Source organism: Hemitrygon akajei, chromosome 1 (genome assembly GCF_048418815.1).
Source record: "Hemitrygon akajei chromosome 1, sHemAka1.3, whole genome shotgun sequence".
Taxonomy (NCBI): Eukaryota; Metazoa; Chordata; class Chondrichthyes; order Myliobatiformes; family Dasyatidae; genus Hemitrygon; species Hemitrygon akajei.
This window is the reverse complement of record NC_133124.1, coordinates 84,421,986-84,441,257: the sequence shown is the minus strand read 5'-3', so window position 1 is coordinate 84,441,257 and position 19,272 is coordinate 84,421,986. Positions and strand designations below refer to the sequence as shown.

General features: G+C 41.7%; 1 protein-coding gene across 5 annotated transcripts in view; it reads left to right on the top strand.

Moving 5' to 3' along the window:
- The window catches only part of LOC140728390 (guanine nucleotide-binding protein G(s) subunit alpha-like), a 362,674-nt gene that overhangs the window by 317,229 nt on the left and 26,173 nt on the right, over window positions 1–19,272 (top strand). For all 5 annotated transcript variants that reach the window (XM_073047061.1, XM_073047052.1, XM_073047043.1 and 2 more), the window contains one exon: window positions 14,405–14,459. In XM_073047061.1, coding sequence (XP_072903162.1) covers window positions 14,405–14,459 — 55 coding nt within the window. The remainder of the gene's footprint in view (window positions 1–14,404; window positions 14,460–19,272) is intronic.

The following is a 19,272-nucleotide window of genomic DNA, read 5'->3' as shown; positions in this document are numbered from 1 at the left end:
CTTGGAGTTAGATTAGATTAGATTCAACTTTATTGTCATTGTGCCGAGTACAGATACAAAGCCAATGAAATGCAGTTAGCATCTAACCAGAAGTGCAAAAGAACAGTGTTATTTACAAAATAACTGCGAATAAAAAGTAAGTACTACAGCATACAAATATAAAAGTACTGAGACAGTACAATATGGGTGCAATACTGCTTAGCACTATGATGTGAGGTTCAGCAGGGTCACAGCCTCAGGGAAGAATTTACATTGTATGCCCACAAGAAAATTAATCTCAGGTTTGTAAATGGTGACATATATGTACTTCGATAGTAAATTTATTTTGAGTCTTAACTCTGGCCCACTGGCCTGTTGGGGAGTATTAGGGGCTTATGTGTTGCCTCAGTGACAAGAACCTGGAGCTCTGGCCGTGAAAGGCTGGAAGAAGCCTCCCAACTATGTAACTAAGTGCAGGTCACATTGGCTAATACGGGTTCCTTGCCAAAAATGGACACAAATTGGTGGGATCTACCCAGGACAAAGAATGGGGAAAATAATTTAACCTGTTGTTTTACTAATGGGTTATGTAGAAAAAAATAATCAAGTAGAGAACAAGACTGAGAATTCCCAACAAGGCAAGCAGAAACTATTTCTTTCATTTCTATCAAAATGTAATGCTTACTTTAATGGTGTGACAGGGGTGGACATTTGCTGTTTGATTGGTTTTATTACTGAATAACAAACTTAGAAAAGGAGATGCAGTGTCTGGCTCAGAATGTCTGCAGTCTCCCTGGATTTGCAGCAGTCTGAAGGCATGGGGGAGTGGGGTAGAATATCAAGAATTTCTCTGTACTTTGTAACTTGTTGTTTTCCACAAAATGAAGTGGGGATGTGATGAGGAATTAAAGGGACCAGGAGGATGTGGGCAAACTGAGTGTGTGAGCAACAAGATGGTAACACTGAGAGTGGAGATATAAAGCACCAGATGAATGCTATCTTTTTAAAGGTGAGAAATAGGGATGTCAATATTCAAATGTGCCTTGTACACAGTTCGCTGGAAGGGAAGAAAAGGAACTGGTTGCTGGTCTTGCTGGAAGATATGCGTACAAGTCAGACAACCTCGACCCACTGCAATTTGCCTACCAACAAAACAGGTCCACTGTGGAAGCCATCTCCCTGGCCCTACACTCATCTTTGGAACAAATGGGCAGCAAAGACACCCATGTCAGACTTTATTGATTACAGCTCTGCCTTTGAAACCATAATTCCAAACAAACTCATCTCCACCCTCCTAGTCCTGGGACTCAGTTCCTCACTGCAGCTGAATCCTTGACTTCCTGACAAGTAAGGATAGGCAGTGACACCTCCTCCACAACTATCCTCAATACCAGCGCCCACAAGGCTGCATCCTCAACCATGTACTCCCTAAACTCTCACAACCAAATTCTGCGCTTGCTCCACCCTTCTGCAGATGACATCACCATAGTGTGCTGCATCTCAAACAACGAGACACAATAGAAGGACCTTACGCTTCCTGTAACTGTGACACTTTATTCTGAGCTCTGTTTTCATTTTACTACCCCAATGTACTGATGTACCGGAATGTTCTATCTGGGTGGCATGCAGTCAAAAGCTTTGCACTGTATTTCAGTGCACGTAACAATAATGATACAATAAGCCAAAGCAAAGATGCTTTCCATGGGTTCCACAGAGACTGAGGAGGCCAAGAGAAATGAGTGTGGAGGTAGCAGTGTAACACCAGGGAAGGGGGTGCAGAGGAAGGGTCGGAAGTAGAAGACTAACTGTGAATGGTTAACACATACCTAGGGAGAGCTGAAGGGTTAAATGACTTCCTAACAGGTTAAGGCCCACGCCTCACCTCGAGGTCAGGAGAAGCCAAATAAACAAAAGAAGTGGGAAGATGAGAGAGTGAGAAAATCACTGGGGCAGCAAGGACTGGCTTTATGCTGTAATATTATTGGTCTGTTATTGTCACATGTACTGAGGTATAGTGAAAAACTTTGTTTTGCATGCACATCATTCCAAAATATCGGTACATCAAGGTAATACAAGTGAAAAGCAATAGCAGAATGCAGTCTTACAGCTACCGAGAAAATGCAGTGCAAGTAGCCAATAAGGTGCAAGGCAGACTGTGTGATCAAGAGTAAATTTTATCATACAGTCTTATAACCAGAGGATAGAAGCTGTCCTTCAGTCTGCTGGTGTGTGCTTTCATGTTTCTGTATCTTTTGTCCAGTGAGAGCTGGGAAAAGAGAGAACGTCCATGGAGGGGAGGTTGGTTTCTGAGATGAGCTGAGCTGTGTCCACAACTCCACTGTTTCTTGCAGTTGCAATACCAGACCATGATGCACCCGGATAGGATGCTTTTTATAATGTGACTATAAAAGTCAGTGAGGGTCAACCAAGACATGCCAAATTTCCTTAGCCTCTCGAGGAAGCTGAGATGCTAGAGCTTCATTCCTGGCCATGGTGTCAGCATGGTTGGACAAAGACAATTTACACCTCAGAATTTGAAGTTCTCAACCATTTCCACCTCGATATTGTTAATGTAAACAGGAACATGTGCTCTGTTTCTCATCCATAAACCAGTGACCAGCTCTTTTGTTTTGCTGCCATTGAAAGAAAGGTTGTCATGACACCTTGACAGTAGGTTTCCTATTTCCATTTCATGATTGGATGCCATTCTTTGGATTTTGATAAAATTCTCTTGTGATTTCTACAGGAAGTTTTACAGATGTAAGTTTTTACAGCTATGTGGATGAGCCAAGATGCTGCCTCGTCCTGGGTGCTAGGAAAACACATTATGTTGCTAATGGGGTTTAGAGTCATTAGAGTTATACAGTATAAAATCTGCTGTTTGGCCCATCATGTCCTTTTCTTAGGGACGTGTCTGCTGAGCAGATGATCACGTAGTGAGTTGGAGACAGTTCCTTGTCAACTTTATAATTATGCACAGGTTTAAAAAGCAACCAGGGCCTGTTGGGACTTGTCTGCTGAGCAGGTGATTGCCTGGGTTATTAATAAATTAGCAAGGGCCAACAAAAAGAAATGAAGTGTAAATGGAGTGGCCATCATTGGAGTGGGTCAGTGTTAGAGTGTCAGACTTAAGCAAGAACAGGCGAAGGCTAAGGGTGCTGAGGCATTTGGAATCATTTCATTGATTGTAGAACTTAAGATTAAGAAGTTAGGACCAAAGGTATAGCAAGTGTAGAAAGGATGATAGTTAGGGCAGTGGAATGCTCCTCCTGTAAGATCTGGGATTGCAGGGTTATTAACGGTCTCGCTGATGACTACATATGCAGGAAGTGCGCACAAATTCAGCTCTTGACTGATAAGGTCAGAAACTGGATCTGGGGCTGGATGTACTCAGGACTATTCTTTTTTTTATTATTTTTTTTATACATTTTCTACATCGCTACAGATTTTTTAAAAACCCAGATCGAAATGAAGAACATTAATACAGTGCAAAAATAAACATACAATAATAATATAATACAAAAGAAGATAATTGAGAAAGCACCCAAATTGAAGATATGTAAAATTAGTATCCTCCCCAAGCCCCACAACAAAAAAGAACTCTAGACCAACCACAACACAATCTAAAGAGTATACATCAGGACATTCAAACCCCCAAAACTGTAAATGCACTTAGCAACAGAAGATATTAATGCCTACTACCAACAAAAAAGGAGCTGAAAGCAAGGGACCGAAAAAAAAACCTTAGTTAAGAGGAAGGTTATGAAAATACTCAATAAAAGGTCCCCAGACCTTATGGAACTTTGTATCTGAATTAAGAACTGAATAATGAATTTTTTCAAGGTCTAAGCAGGACATAATATCGTTAAGCCATTGAGCATGCGTGGGTGGGGCAACATCCCTCCATCTAAGGAGGATTAAACGTCTAGCCAGGAGAGAAGCAAAAGATAATATTCGACACTTAGTCGAACTCAGACGTAAATCTGTCTCACCCAAAAAAACGAACAAAGCAATTAAAGGGTTAGGTTCTAGGTGGTGATTCAGAATACAAGATAACGTTATGAAGACGTCTTTCCAAAATTTCTCCAAGCTAGGACAGAGCCAGTACATATGGATGAGAGAGGCCACGCCCCTCTTGCATTTATCACAGAGCGGACTAATGCCAGGGTAGAATCGAGATAGTTTAGATTTAGACATATGGGCTCTATGAACAATCTTAAACTGTAAAAGGCAATAGCGAGCACAAAGAGAGGTTGAATTAACCGATTTGAGAATCGAATCCCAAGTCTCATCAGATAAGGAGATATTTAAATCATGCTCCCAAGCCATTCTAATTTTATCCACAGGGGCACGCCGTAAGGATGCTAATTTATCACGAATAAATGATATTAAACCTTTAACCATATAACCATATAACCATATAACAATCACAGCACGGAAACAGGCCATTCCGGCCCTCCTAGTCCGTGCCGAACTCTTAATCTCACCTAGTCCCACCTACCCGCACTCAGCCCATAACCCTCCACTCCGCCCATAACCCTCCACTCCTTTCCTGTCCATATACCTATCCAATTTTACCTTAAATGACTCAACTGAACTGGCCTCTACTACTTCTACAGGAAGCTCATTCCACACAGCTATCACTCTCTGAGTAAAGAAATACCCCCTCGTGTTTCCCTTAAACTTTTGCCCCCTAACTCTCAAATCATGTCCTCTCGTTTGAATCTCCCCTACTCTCAATGGAAACAGCCTATTCACGTCAACTCTATCTATCCCTCTCAACATTTTAAATACCTCGATCAAATCCCCCCTCAACCTTCTACGCTCCAATGAATAGAGACCTAACTTGTTCAACCTTTCTCTGTAACTTAAGTGCTGAAACCCAGGTAACATTTACTTAGTGGATTAATAGAAAGAAAGAAATCCATAACATTTTTGTACTCAGGACTATTCAGGAGGCAAAAAACCTTTTTGAAAAAATCTTTTACTGTGTTTGTCACACCTAGAGTGCGGAGTTTCAGATTTCTAGGTCATTGGGATCTCTTCTGGGATGGGTGTGACCTGTACATGTTAAATCTGAACCTGAGGGGGCCAATATCCATGCTAGAGTTAGAGTTGTTGGGAAGGGTTTACACAGGGGGATGAGAACCGGAGTTTAGGATTGACGATGGGGCAGTTAGTATTCAAGTAGATTCAATGTGCTGTGAGACTGAAGAAAGACAGAGATATGATAAGGCAAAATTGCAGTGAGTGAGATGAATTGAAGTGTAACATGGGGGCAAAATAGAAAAAGGATGATAACTACAGAATGGAAGATGTTATATTTGAATGCACCCAGCATAACGGAATAAATTAGATTATCTTGTAGTGCAGTTAGAGTTTGGCAGGTATGACGCTGTGGGCATTACTGAGTCGTGGCTGACAGAAGATCATAGTTGGGAGCTGAACATGCAAGGATACACATTGTATCATAAGGAAAGTCACGGTAGGCTGAGGAAATGGGGTCGCTCTGATGGTAGAAAAATTAAATCGATTCCTTCAAAAGAGATGACATAGAATCAGAAGATGTAGAATCCTTGTAGATAGTTAAGAAACTGCGAGGGTAAAAAGACCCTGATGGGAGTTATATACAGGCCTCTGAGCAGTAACCAGGATGTGGGAAACAATTTTAAAATGGGAGATAGAAAAGGCATGTAAAAGGACAATGTTACAATAGTCATGAGGGATTGGTAGATTGGCAAAATCAGTTTGGTTCTGGATCCCAAAACATGGAATTTGTAGAATACCTATAAGATGGATTTTTAGATAGTTTATGGTTGAGTCAACTAGAGGAAAAGCATTTCTATGTTGAGTTTTGTCTAATGAACAAGATTTGATAAGGAAGCTGAAGGTAAAGGAATCCTTTGGAGCTAGTGATCATACTTTGATAGTTTGATGCTCCAGGACAGTAGTAACGGCACTTCTCGCCGGCTGCAGGCGGCGGCTGATTACCCAAGGCCAACCAGTGTTCCCTGGCACTAGGTTATCACTGCGTTTAGGCGACTGATGACCTCACGTGGGTAATGACTTTGCGTGCGTAATGACCTCACATGTGTTCAAGTTCAACAGGGAACGTGACAGGGAATAAGGAAAGGTGCAGCTGACTCATATCATTTCATATAACCAAATCATATTGCTTCCTCACGGCCCGGTGGTTGGGGACCACTGTTCTAAAGGGACGATGAGGCAAACATGTATAACAAGGGAAGTCAAAGAGAACATAAAAGGAAAAGAGAGGGCATACAATATAGCAAAAATTAGTTGGAAGTTAGAAGAATTAGAAGCTTTAAAAAAAAACAAAAGAAGGCAACTGAAAAAGACATAAGAAGAGAAAAGATGAAATATTATATCAGACAATAATATAAAAAAGGATACCTAAAGCTTTTTCAGATGTATAAAAAGTGAAAGAGTGGTGAGAGTGGATATCAGACCAATGGAAAATGGCGTTGGAGATCTAGTAATGAGGGACAAAGAAACAACAGATGGACTGTATTTTGCGTCAGTCTTCACAGTGGCAGAATGCTAAAATTGCAGGAGTGTCAGGGGGAGAAGTGAGTGTAGTTGCTATTACTAGGGAGAAGGTGCTTGGGAAGCTGAAGGTCTGAAGGTAGATAGGTCACCTGGACCAGATGGACCAGAGTTCTGAAAGAGGGAGCTAAAGAGATTGTGGAGGCATTAGTAATGATATTTCAAGAATCACTAGATTCTGGCATGGTTCCGGAGGACTGGAAAATTGCAACTGTCATTCCACTCTTTAAGAAGGGAAAGAGCCAGAAGAAAAGAAATTATAGGCCAGTTGGTCTGACTTCAGTGGTTGGGAAGAAGTTGGAGACCATTATTAAGGATGAGGTTTTGGGGTACATGAAATCACATGATAATATAGGCCAAAATCAGCATGGTTTCTGTAAAGGGAGATAATTGCCTGACAAACCTGTTGGAATTTTTTGAGGAAATAAGAGGCAGGATAGATAAAAGAGAGTTGGTGAATGTTGTTTATTTGGATTTTCAGAAGGCCTTTGACAAGTTGCCGCACATGAGGCTGCTTAACAAGATAAGAGTCCATGGTGTTACAGGAAAGATACTATAATGGACAGAAGGTTGGCTAACTGGCAGGAGGCAAAGAGTGGGAACAAAGGGGTCCTTTTCTAGTTGGCTGTCAGTGACTAGTGGTGTTCCACAGAGTTCTGTATTGGGATTGCTTCTTTTCATGTTGTATATAAGTGATTTGGATAGCAGATTTTGTGGTCAAGTTTGCAGACAATACAAAAATAGGTAGTGTTGAGAAAGCAAGGAGTCTGCAGAAGGACTTAGACAGATCAGGAGAATGTGCAAAGAAATGGCAGATGGAATATAATGTTGGGAAGTGTATGGTCATGTACTTTTGTAGAAGGAAAAATGTTACAGACTATTTTCTAAATGTGAAGAAAATTCAGAAATCAGAGGTGCAAAGTGACGTGGAAGGCCTTGTGCACTATTCCCTATCTTGCAGAAACCTATCAAGTATTGAAAGGCCGAGAAGAGTGGATGTGGAGAAAATATATCCTATAGGGCGTGAGTCTAGGACAAGAGGACACAGCCTCAGAATAGAAGGACATCCTTTTAGAACAGAGATAAGGAGGAATTTCTTTAGCCAGCGGATGGTGAATCTATGGATTTCATTGCCCCATATGGCTGTGGATGCCACGTCATGGATATATATATATTCAAAGCAGAGGTTGATAGGCTTGTGATTTGTCTGGGCATCAAAGGCTACCAGGCGAAACAGGAGAATGGGATTGAGGGGGATAATGAATCAGTCATGATGGAATGGTGGAGCAGACTCAATGTGTCATATGGCCTAATTCTGCTCCTATATCTTATGGTCTTATTTTTCCTATTTGCCTACACTATTTGTACCTGATCCACTATGTCCACTGGCAGCATGTTCCAGATATCAGCCACACTCCATCTAAACAAGACTTTCTCCTCATGAATTCTGATGAAGGGTCTTGGCCCAAAGCATCAACTGTTTATTCCCTCCCATAGATACTGTTTATTCCCACCCATAGATACTGTCTGACCTGCTGAGTTCGTCCTGCATTTTGTGTGTTGATGATCAACCCTTATGTGTCCATGATATCTAACACTTTCTACTTCTCTATACTATTTCCAGATTATCCACATACCCCTTCTTGAACTCACTATCTTCTGTCCTTCTCCTTAGTGAATATAGATAAGAAGTATTTACTTAAGACCTCGCCCACGTCACATACTTACACACATTGATTTTGTTGTGAGGGGACCCTCTTTTTCCCAAGCTATCTTCTTGCTCCTGAAAAATTTATGTGACTTATCTTTAATTTTCCCTTTCTCAATTTTTTTCCTAAATTCTCCCCCACACACACTATATTCCTCAAGTGATTAGCATGATCCCAGTTGCCTATATCTTTCATATTCTTCCTTTTCAGAATCAGAATCAGAATCAGACTTTAATCGCCAAGTAACCTTCAATATTCTTTGTCATCCAATGTCCATAATCTCGATATCTTTGTCTTTCACCCTTACGGGAATGTGCTGACTCTGAACTCCAACTAACCCTCTTTTAAAAGACTCCTTTTTGTCAAGATTCCTATTTGTCAGATGTTGTTTAATCTGCAAGCATCTGCTCCAATCTGCTTTCCTCAGCAACTCTCTTTCAGCCTTCCTAATTCAAGACCTTAACTTGAAGACCAGCCTTTTTTCTTCAAAGTTCAAATTAAATGTTTTACTTCTCTCAGTTGTCACATTATTAGGTACACCTGTACATCTTGTGAATGCAAATATCTAATCAGCCAATCATGGAGACATGATTAACTGGCTCAGTTGTTGTTCAGACCAAGCATCAGAATGTGGAAGAAATGTGATATAAGTGACTTTGACCGTGGAATGATTGTTGGTGCCAGATGGCGTGGTTTGAATATTTCAGGAACTGCTGAACTCCTGGGATTTTCACACTCAACAGAATTTATGGAGTGTAGTGCAAAAAACAATAAAACATCCAGTAGGTGGCAGTTCTGTGGGCGAAAACACCTTGTTAATGAGGGAGGTCAGAGGAGAATGGCCAGACTGGTTCACGCTGATGGGAAGGCAACGGTAATTCAAATAACCATGTGTTACAACAATAGTGTGCAGGAAAAAAAACATCTCTGAATGCACAACACATTGAACCTTGAGTTGCCTGGCCACAGCAGCAGAAGACCACAGACATGCACTCCGTGGCCACTTTACTAGGTGCTGGAGGCACCCAATACACCGGGTGTATACGTTGTCATGTACTACCCCTGAGATTCATACAATTACGTTGAAATATACAGAACGATAGTCACCATTCCTAAAGTGTCCTTTACTGACACGTGGGCCATTCACCCACTTCCATTGCCTGAGATATGACTGCGTACAGCTCCATCTCTAGAAGGTCTGTCAACATGTTGTCTCAGAAACCTTCTTGGAAGCATTTACCAAATATTATCCCTTGGATTAAAGCTATCCCAATCAATATTGGGAATGTGAAACCCCCACTTTTAACCCTAGTTATTGCCCTTACGCCATTCTGCCATCTGCTTACATATCTATTCCTCTAATTGATTCCTCGCACTGATTGTTTGGAGGCCTGGAGGCTCCAGCAAAGTGATCGCTCCTTTGTGTTCTACCCATACTGGATGATTCTTCCAGGATATCCTTTCTAAGTGCTGCTGCCACGTTTCCCTCAATCAATAACGTGATTTCCCCTCTGTCATGTCTGAAACTTCTGTACTCCAGAACACTGAGCTGCCACTTCTGCCCTTCCCTATGTTCCATGTTCCTCAACCACCTTTGCAGCTTTGCAGTAACCTCATAATCAGAGTCAGAATCAGGTTTATTATCGCTGGCACATGTGGTGAAATTTGTTAACTCAGCAGCAGCAGCAGTTCAATGCAATACATAATCTAGCAGAGAAGAGAAAAAAATAAAAATAATAATAATAAGTCAATCAATTACAGTATACGTATATTGAATAGATTTTTTAAAATGTGCAAAATACAGAAATGCTGTATATTAAAAAAGTGAGGTAGTGCCCAAGGGTTCAATGTCCATTTAGGAATCGGATGGCAGAGGGGAAGAAGCTGTTCCTGAATCGCTGAGTGTGTGCCTTCAGGCTTCTGTATCTCCTACCTGATGGTAACATTGAGAAAAGGGCTTGCCCTGGGTGCTGGAGGTCCTTAATAATGGACACTGCCTTTCTGAGGCACCGCTCCTTAAAGATGTCCGCGTACTTTGTAGGCTAGTACACAAGATGGAGCTGACTAAACTTACAACCCTCTGCAGCTTCTTTCAGTCCTGTGCAGTAGCCCCCATCCCCATACCAGACTGTGATGCAGCCTGTCAGAATGCTCTCCACAGTACATCTATAGAAGTTTTTGAGTGTATTTGTTGACATGCCAAATCTCTTCAAATTCCTGATGAAGTACAGTATAGCCGCTGTCTTGCCTTCTTTATAACTAAATTGATATGTTGGCACCAGGTTAGATCCTCAGAGATCTTGACACCCAGGAATTTGAAGCTGTTCACTATCTCCATTTCTGATTCCTCTATGAGGATTGGTATGTGTTCCTTCGTCTTACCCTTCCTGAAGTCCATAATCTGCTCTTTCGTCTTACTGACGTTGAGTGCCAGGTTGTTGCTACTGCACCACTCCACTAGTTGATATATCTCATTCCTGTACACCCTCTCATCACCACCTGAGATTCTACCAACAATGGTTGTATCATCAGTAAGTTTATAGATGGTATTTGAGCTATACCTAGCCACACAGTCATGGGTGTAGAGAGAGTAGAGCAGTGGGCTAAGCACACACCCCTAGGGTGCGCCAGTGTCGATCGTCAGTGAGGAGGATATGTTATCACCAATCCACACAGACTGTGGTCTTCTCGTTAGGAAGTCGAGGAACTTTAAAGAGCTGATCCATGCTTGCAGCTCATTCACCAGGAGAGGTTCCTTTCTCTTCAACCTGTCCATTTTCTGCTTCATTTACACTGTTAAAGCAATTGATCCATGGATGCTTCCTTGGTGCCAATAATAACAGGGATAGTAATTGACTGCTGTGTGAGGAATAGGCAGCTTCCCTCATAGCAGATTTATGGTAAGCATGGTTCCGATGAGGAGTTCTTTGCTGACCTCAGCTGGTGGAACAGAAAATAGTTTTCAGCAAATTTGTATTTTAATATTAACATAGAGACTGCTTTGCAAGGGGGTACTTAAGGGTACAATTATATCCCAATTCTGTGAAGCCTTTCTGAGGGTGAATTTTTTACCTCTGCTTGGTGATCCTTTTAGCCTGTGGGTCTACAGACAAGAAGTGAGATTGATGTAAAATCTATTTTTAGTCAGCATGGACACCGTGAGACAAATGGCTTCCTTCTACACTGTTTCTGTGATTCGATGTTTCTCTTTATGCTGCAAAGTGCTTTCTGGCATTACCCCTGAATTTCCTCTCTGTAGTCCCTGTCCTCAGTCACAGAGTCATTCAGCGTGGGAACAGGACCTTCGAACAACCAGGTCCATGACCGCCATTAAACATTCACTTACATCGATCCTGCACTAATCCATTCTGTTCCCCCCACGTTCATGTCATCTGTGTTCCCCAGCCCCACCCAAATTCTCCTGTCAACATATCAGGGCCAATGAACCTACCAGTCTGCCTGTCTTTGAGATGTGGGAGGAAAGTGGAGCCCCCAGAGGTCACAGGGGACTCTACACAGAGAGCACTGACGGTCAGCACTGAACACAGATCACTGGAGCTGAGAGGCAATGATTCTACCATCCACTGTGCCACCCATCCCACTCAAGAGTGGAGTCGATCTGATCAGATCTTGCCATCGCTCTGCTCCACTCTTGGTCCCACCATGGACCACAGCTCTGAACCCAGGCTTTAATTTGAGAACCTGTCAAAGAAACAAAGGAAAACTGCGTCCAATACTTTCACGTTGTTACCCTTACCCCTCTATCTGCCAGCATCAAATTAACATGGCTTTTACATATATATACTGTATATGAAGTGTTTCTCCCTTCCCAGTCCGTCATTGAAATGGCGCAGTGTCAGTGGGTCAGCTGTGCTCTGTACTCTGTGAAATGTGAGCTTGCATTGCTGGCAGCTGAGGTGGCTCGCTTTCGATATCAGTAAAAATAAATCCCATTTAAAATGCAACAACATTGGGTTGTGCATGGGTGTGGGGCAAGTGTAAATTTTAGGGCAGACAAGTGGCTATCTCAACAATAAACAAGAGCAAGCATCACTGCCAGCTACTATGTCCATGAACTGTTGCCGTGTTTTGTCAGTGTATCAGTCACATAGCAGAATCAGATTTATTATCACTAATGTACGACATGAAATTTGTTTATTTATTGTCTCTTCATTTATCTTCCAATTTATGGTAATTTTATGTCTTTCCTCTGCACTGCTGCTACAAAATAAATTTCATATCAGTCAGTGATAACAAACTATGTTGTTTTGTGGAAGCAGTACAGTGCAAAGACATAAAAATACGATAAATTAAAAAATAAATAAATAGTTCAGAAATTAAAGAAATAATGAGGTAGTCTTCATGGGTTCCAGCATCTGCAGATTTTCTCTTGTTTGTGAGTCTTCGTGGGTTCACGGACTGTTCAGAAATGTGATGGCAGAGAAGAAGAAACTATTTCTGAGTCGGCGATTGTGGGTTTTCAGGCTCCTCTACCTCAGCGACGAGAAAACAGTATGTCCCAAATGGTGGGGGTCTTTAATGAGGGATACCACCTGTCTGAGGCACCACTTTAGAAGATGTCCTCGATAGTCGGGAGAGATGTGCCCGTGATGGAGCTGGCTAAGTCTACAACCCCCTGTAGCCTCTTGCAATCCTAGTACAGGAGCCTTCATACCAGCCTGTGTTACAACCAGTCTGGATGCTGCCACAGTACATCTGCGGAATCCATAGAACATATCTCTGTATTTAAAATCAATGTAACGAAGTATGTGCTAAAAGTACTCAGCAGGTCAAGCAGCGTCTGTGGGAGAGAAAGGAATGTTCGACATTATGGGTTGGAACCCTGCATCAGGACTGACAGAGGAGAGGTAAGGTGGCCAGTAAAAAAAGAAGAGGAGTGGTGAGACCCAACTCTCACCATTTTCCTTCTCTTTGTACTGGCCGTCTCACCTCTGCACTCTGAGTCCTAATGACCCACTGACAGATCCCGTCCTCCCACAGATGCTGCCCAGTTCACTGAGCTCCTCCAGCACACTGTTTGTTGCTCTGTATTTCTGCATCTGCTGTCTCTCGTGTCTTCTTTAAAATCAGCCTGTTTGCTCAGTATTGGCACTACATGGAACTCTTCGGGGAGAGAGAAGGTTAATGCCTTTGTATATTATATGTAAACTGAAGCAGCCTATGAGAGACTGACTGGGGCTTTGGAGTGAGTGAGTAATACTGGAAATCTGAACCAAATGTGAGGGGTGAAAGCAAGGCCTTTTGGTGGTCAGACGAGAGTGAAATACCTTCATCAGAAATCACACGATCTTGAATGGCAGCATATAAATATCAGGAATTCCACAGTAACGTTGCCTGGACTCAGAGGCCTGAATTCTAGGGAGTGGTAGGGCAGATCAGCACTTTATTCCTTGAACACTGGAGACTGAGGAGTGACCTCATAGAGATGGATAAAATCATGGACAGAAATAAAAGTCTTTTTTTCCCTCATGGAAAGGGAACCATAACCACTAAGGTGAAGGTTTAAAGTAAGAGGAGAAAGTTTTAAGGGATCTGAGTGGCAATTTCTTCACTCAGAGTGTGGTACGTACGTAAAACTAACTGCCATAGAAAGTAGTTGAAGCTGATGCCATAATGTCATTTAAAAGATAATTGTGTAAGTACATGGGTAGGAAAAGTTTAGAGAGTTAAGGGCTAAACGCAGACAAATGGCACTAGCTTTAGTGGGAACCTTGGTCAGTGTGGAAGAGTTATGAGTAAGGGTCTGTTTCCGTGTTGTATTCTGTAATTCTTTAAGCCAGCTTCAGAGGATCCTTCCTCAATGGTCAAGTGATGAGATTATCCCATCCAGCCTACAAGATAAATTTAGTAATGACTCGGTCGATGTGGGTGGGAGGAGAATCATTCTGACCAGCGCACACCAAATGGCCAAGAGGCCAGTGTGTTGGCCATGCATACTGTCCACTGTAGTTTGTAGTAAAGCATCGATGGCCTCAAGTTTCATGGTGCAGACGTATTTGTTAAAGTAACCTCTTTCTCTTCCTCTTGCTTCAAAATAATTATTTTGTGTGGTACGATAACCTTGTTTTCCTTTCTAGTTGTAGGTGAAAAACTGAGTTTAACTGTGATGTTTTGATTTTCTTTTCCAGCTTCTTAGACCGAATTGACCAAGTACAGCAGAATGACTATTCCCCATCAGATCAGGTGAGTGAGACCATTGCAGGCTGTGGCCTAAGAGATGGAATGTTACTTATAGCCCATAACCTCTCTATAGGATTTTGTGGACTGTAGTTGGGTAAATAAAATATTATTAATCTGAGAACATCAGAATAAACAACCCTTTTCATCTACTTCTCTGTCCTTCACAGGGCTGTTGTTAGTTACACCCCAGCCGTACATGAACCAACCCCGAATTATATTATTAATGCTTCTGTATAACACTCATAAATTGGAAATTGTTAATGTGTTTCCTTTAGCGTGTATTTGGTTGGTTGTTTCAAGTAGTGTGTTGATGAGACTTAAGGACCTGCGATATTGGGAAAGGTTGAGAAGCTTGGGCTTTGTTCCCTAAAGTGGGGGGGAAATCATAAAGAGTTACATATACAAAATTATCAGGGCTTTAGATAGGATGAACACATGGAGGGTTTTCTCACTGAGACTAGAACTAGAGATCACAGATTTCAGGTGAAAGGAATCTGAGGGGGCTTTTCTTCACTCAGAGGGTAGTGTGAGTGTGGAATGAGCCTCCAACAGAAATGGTAGATAAAAGTTCCATTATAGCATTTAAGAGAATTTTGGACAGATATATAGATGAGAGGGGTATGGAGGACTATGGGCTGGGTGCAGATAGATGGGACTAGACAGAAAACCAGACTGGAATGGACAAGATGGGTTAAAGGGCCTTTTTCACTACTGTGTATGTTTTCAGGTAAGATACGGTAATTACAAATGCTGGAATATTTCAGGTCAATCATCTTCCCTCAGACTTGGGTAGTAATTTGTGTGTTATGTTTTTAACACGGTTAGTATGATGAGTGCAGGGAGAGTACTTATATGTAGGGAAATACTATCTGGTACACCCATTATGTGTACTTACAGGTGGCTATGCCAGAACATAGCCATTTCATCCAGAGTAGGAGATTTTCTATCAGCACTTACATTGATGAGAACTGAACAACTCATACTGCATGGGTAATGGATACCTTCAGGAAAGATCTGGGCTGCACTGTCCACCACTGACCAATCACCCATAACTTAACAAGTACTTCCTGTGAAGGTTTCCCATTGTTTCCTGTGAAGTTAACAGTAGATCACTGTAGATTATTGAAGATAATGTATTTCTTATCTCTGCCCTAAAACCGAAGAACTTGCTTTGACTTTGCCTTCAGCATCTCAAACTGACCTTCACCAAGATTCTACTCAGCTTCCTTGATGCTGTAATAAGGAGGGACCAAAAGGCTAACCAGTTTATAGACTTCTGCCAGACAAACAGCCACACATTTATGTTAATTCTAGATTAATTCTATTTTATTCTCATACACTCTCAACAATTCTTCCAGATTCCTCCATTCACATACACACTGGGGCTTATGTACAGTGAGGTGGTCAGTAAACATACTGACCTGCACTTCTTTGAGATGTCGGAGGAAACTGAGGCAAATTCCATGCAACGGCTTCCAGGGTCAGGATTGAACCAGGATCTCTAGTCCTGAGGCAGCAGCTGTGGTAGTGTTTGGTGTGGATTCTTAACGAGGCCTCACCTGGCATACTGATCAGCACAGCAAAGGCCATCGTGATAGTGGGGCAGAGGTAGGTAGGATCTGAAGGTGGTTCAGCAGCAGTAGTAAAGGATAATGACTGACAGGTAGGATCTATAGGCTCGGCACTGGGTTCCTCTCTTTGATGTGTCTTTGGTATGTGTGAGTCTTAATATAAGGAACAGAAATAAGAAAATTATTGTGAATTTATGGAGTGAAAACAAGAGACTGCAGTAAGATATCACTGATCAGTTAGATAGTGATTGAGGAACAGAGTTTGTGATGGGAGCTAACAAAGATGTCTTTCCTATTATTAATTGGGTTATTATTATTAATATAGAACATAGAACATTATAGCACAGTATAGGCCCTTCATCCCACAATGTTGTGTTGACCTTTTAGCCTATACTAAAATCAATCTGACTCTCCCTTCTTACTTAGACCTCTATTCTTCTATCATCCATGTGCCTACCTAAGAGTTTCTTAAATGGCTGTAATGTAGCTGTCTCTACCACCACTCCTGACACGGCGTTTCATTCATCCACCGCTGCCTGAGTAAAAGTTCTACCTCAGACATCCCCCTACATTGTCCTCCAATCACCTTAAAATTATGCCAGCTAATATTAGCCATTTCCACCCTGGGAAAACATCTCTGGCTAGCCACTGTATCTATTCCTCTTATCGCCTTGTACACCTCTGAAAAAGTCACCTCTTATCCTACCTCGCTCCAAAGAGAAAAGCCCTAACATGTTCAACCTTTCCTCATATGGCATGCTCCCTACTCCAAACAGCATCCTGGTAAATCTCTTCTGCATCCTCTCTAAAGCTTCCAAGTCCTTCCTATTATGAAGTGACCAGAAAAGAAATATTCCCAGTGTGCTCTCTGTTGGGTTTTGTAGATTTACATCTTTACTTCACGGCTCTTGAACTCAATTCCCCCAAATAATGAAGACCAACACACCTTGCGCCTTAACAACCCTATCCAATTGCATGGCAACTTTGAGAAATCTATGGATGTGGATACTGAGATCCCTCTGTTCCTCTGTACTGCCAAGACCCTGACACTAACCCTGTATTCTGCCCTCAAATTTGACCATCCAAAATGAATCATTTCACACTTCTCAGCCGAGCTCTGCATCCTGTCAATGTCCCATTGCAACCTAAAACAGCCCTCCATACTATCCACAACTCACTGCACATGATTCTACGTATCATCAGCAAACTTACAAATCCACCCTTCTACTTCCCCATCTAAATCATTTATAAAAATCACAAAGAGCAGGAGATCCCAAAACAGATCCCTGTGGAACACCACTGGTCACTGACCTCCAGACAGAATACACTCCACCTACAAGCACACTCAACCGTCTATGAGCAAACCAATTTTGTATCCTCTCAGCCAAATGTCCCTGAATCCCATGCCTCCTACCTTTCTGAATGAGCCTAGCATGGAAAACTTTGATATAATCTATGTGTGCCACATCCACTGCTCTCCCTTCATAAATGTGCTTTTTCACATCCTCAAAAAAATCAATCAGGCTCGTGAGGCATGACCTGCCCCTCATAAAGCCATATTGACCATCTCTAATCAGACTATCCTTCTCCAAATAGAGTCGTAGAAAAGCACAGCACAGAAACAGGCTCTTCAGCCCATCTAGTCCATGCCGAACCATTTAAACTGCCTACTCCCATTGACCTGCACTGGAACAATGGCCTTTTATATCCCTATCAACCATGTACCTATCCAAGCTTCTCTTCAAATTGAAATCAAGCTTGCTTGCACCACTTGTGCTGGCAGCTCATTCCACACTCTCATGACCCTCTGAGTGAAGAAGTTTCCCCTCATGTTCCCCCTGAAAACATTTCATCTTCCGCGTCAACCTATGACTTCTGGTTGTACTCATAATTACTTCTAAATCCTGTCTCTAAAATCTTCTCCAATAATTTGCCCACCACTGAAGTAAGACTCATCTGTACTTCCCAGGGTTATTCATACTCCCTTTCTTGACAAAGGAATAACATTTGGCTCCCTCCAAACATCTGGTCCTAATCCTGTAGCCGGGGGGCAGCAAAGATCATTGCCAAATATATTCATAATTAACATATTGTTAATAATATAATTAATATAAGATAATAAGATATAGGAGCAGAATTAAGCCTTTGGCCTGTCGGGTCTGCTTCACCATTTCATCATTGCTAATCCATTTTCCTCTCAACCCCAGTCTCCTGCCATCTCCCTGTAACCCTTCATGCCCTCACTAATCAAGAATCTATCAACTTCTGCCTTAATATACCCAATCACTCGGCCCACACAGCCACCTGTGGCAAAGAATTCCACAGATTGACCACTCTCTGGCTGAAGAAATTCCTCTGCATCTCCATTTAAATGGACGTCCCTCTATTCTGAGGCTGTGTGTCCTCTGATCTTAGACTCCACCACCACAGGAAACATCCTCTCCATATCCACTCTATCAAGGCCTTTCAACACTTGGTAGGTTCCAATGAGGTCTCCCCTCATTCTTCTGAATTCCGATGAGTACAGGCTCAGAAACATCAAACACTCCTCATGTAATAATCCCGGACTCGTTTTTGTGAACCTCCTTTGAATCCTTTCCAATGTCAGCACATCCTTTCTTAGATAAGGGCCCGAAAATTGTTCACAATACTCAGTGCTCTATAAAGCCTCAACATTACATCCTTGCTTTTATATTCCAGTCCTCTTGAAATGAATACTAACATCACATTTGCCTTCCTCACCACCAACTCAAACTGCAAATGAACCTTTAGGGAATCCTGCATGAGCACTCCCAAGTCACTTTTCACCTTATTATTAATACTAATAAGATAAATAACATAAATGAAAATTAATCTTGGCTCATCCAGTTGGATCCACCCCTTATTGACAATTATTGTTTTATTATTGTCACTTGTACCAAGTTACAGTAAAAAGCATTTTTGTGCCGTTCAGACAGATCATGCCATACATAATTACAGTGGTGTGTGAAAGTTTATGAACCCTGTAGAATTTTTTCTATTTCTGCATTTATGTGAGCTAAAATGTGATCAGATTTTTACATAAGTCCAAAAACTAGATACTGTAAAGATAACCCAATTAAATAAATTACACAAAAACATTCTATTCATTTATTTATTGAGAAACTGATCCAATATTACATGTGTTTTATTGGAAAAAGTTTGTGAACCTCTGGGGTAATGCCTTCTACAAAAGCTATTTGGATTCAGGTGTTCCAATCAATGAG